This window comes from Myotis brandtii, unplaced genomic scaffold, assembly GCF_000412655.1.
Source record: "Myotis brandtii unplaced genomic scaffold, ASM41265v1 scaffold1041, whole genome shotgun sequence".
Taxonomy (NCBI): Eukaryota; Metazoa; Chordata; class Mammalia; order Chiroptera; family Vespertilionidae; genus Myotis; species Myotis brandtii.
Genome location: NW_005353503.1, coordinates 74316 through 75761, shown reverse-complemented (window position 1 = coordinate 75761; position 1446 = coordinate 74316). Strand labels below are relative to the sequence as shown.

General features: G+C 48.0%; 1 protein-coding gene across 1 annotated transcript in view; it reads left to right on the top strand.

Moving 5' to 3' along the window:
• Positions 1 to 1235: 1235 nt before the first annotated feature.
• Positions 1236 to 1446, top strand: part of LOC102240661 (chromosome unknown open reading frame, human C6orf89) — a 32702-nt gene continuing 32491 nt past the window's right edge. Inside the window, exon 1 of the mRNA XM_005856721.2 lies at positions 1236 to 1402. Within this exon, the coding sequence (XP_005856783.1) occupies positions 1401 to 1402 (2 nt within the window). The 5' untranslated portion in view covers positions 1236 to 1400. The remainder of the gene's footprint in view (positions 1403 to 1446) is intronic.

Genomic DNA, 1446 nt, shown 5'->3' with positions numbered 1-1446 from the left:
TTTTTTTTTTTTTTTTGGGGGGGGGGAGGGTGTTCTTTTTATATCCTGGATACAAGCTTGTTTCTTTTACTCTACAGCTTGTTTTTCATTCTCTTCATTATGTCTTTTGATGATCAGAGGTTTCTAATTTTAATGCAGTCCAATGTATCAATTTTATCTCTTATGGAACACCTCAATTCCGACTAGCCACATTGTAGGTATTCAGTAGTCACTTGCACAGTGACAGTATTGGACAGAGCAGCTTTAAAGTTTTATTGTTTGGCCTTAGCTAGATCTACCTTGCACATAGAATTTATTTTGCTGTATCATGTAAAGTAGGAGTCAACTTTCATTTTTTTCCTACATGGATATATAGCTGACCCAGTAGTATTTATTGAAAGCATTATCCTTTCCTCACTCCCCTCTTATACCTCTTTTTCATAAAGTGTCTATATATGAGTGGTTTTGGTTTCTGTTCTGTTTAATTGGTTTGCCTATTCCTGCATCAGTATCACACAGCCTTGGTACCTGTGGCTTCCTTAGTGTGAATCCAGTAGCATTTTGTTGGCAGATCTCTTGGAGAAAGCAGTTAAGCTCTTTGGCACTAAAAACAGGGCAAGATAAGGAGCCTGGGTTCAAATCATGACCCCACCGCTCTTTATATATGAAATCCCAGCAGGTTATCCTTTTTGTAAACTCCAGCTTGGTTGGTGCGAGGATAAATGTTGTGGGGCTATTTATGTCATAGGGTTGTTGGGGCGGTTTCCCGAATATAAAGTGCTTGGTAATGTCTGGCAGAAGACTCAAAAAGTATTGAGCCCCCGCGGGTGTGGTTCGACCCCGGTCAGGACGCATGCAGAAGGCAACCAATTGAGGTTTCTCTCTCACATCGGGTGTTTCTCTGGCTCTCTCCCTTCCTCTCTCTAAAATAAAATTTTAAAAAACTGAGTGGGCCAGGTGTAAATTTGAGTTACCTGTTTGTCCTCTCTTTTAGACAAGAAGCTCCGGAGGTAAGGGCCTGCCCTCCATTTACTCATCCCTCCCACACTCACCCTTAGTGCCTATCACACCGCCTGGCACGCAGGAGGTGGTTCACAAATGCTTGTTGAACGAATCCGTTCAGGCACTTAGTCTGTCAGTGCAGCCGGAAAGCATTGAGGAGGAAGAACTGAACGCCAGGGGGAGCGAGAACCCCGCTCTCCAGATCTCGCGAGAGTGACCGCGAGCATCTGACGTCATGCGTTCTGCGTTTGGCGCAGCGGGGCAGTGGAGAAGGAGCTACTCTAGGCGTGCGGCCGCGCCGGTAGCTTGGGAGTCGCTTCCGGGTTGCGTGCCGGAAGCAGGAAGTTATCGGCTTCTCTTTCTCGCCCGGCGGCTGCTGTCCCCGAGGCGGGAGGAGCCCGAGGGGGCGCGGGCCCCGCATGTGAGTGACTGGGGCCCAGGGCCGGGTGGGGGAGGTCGCTCCGT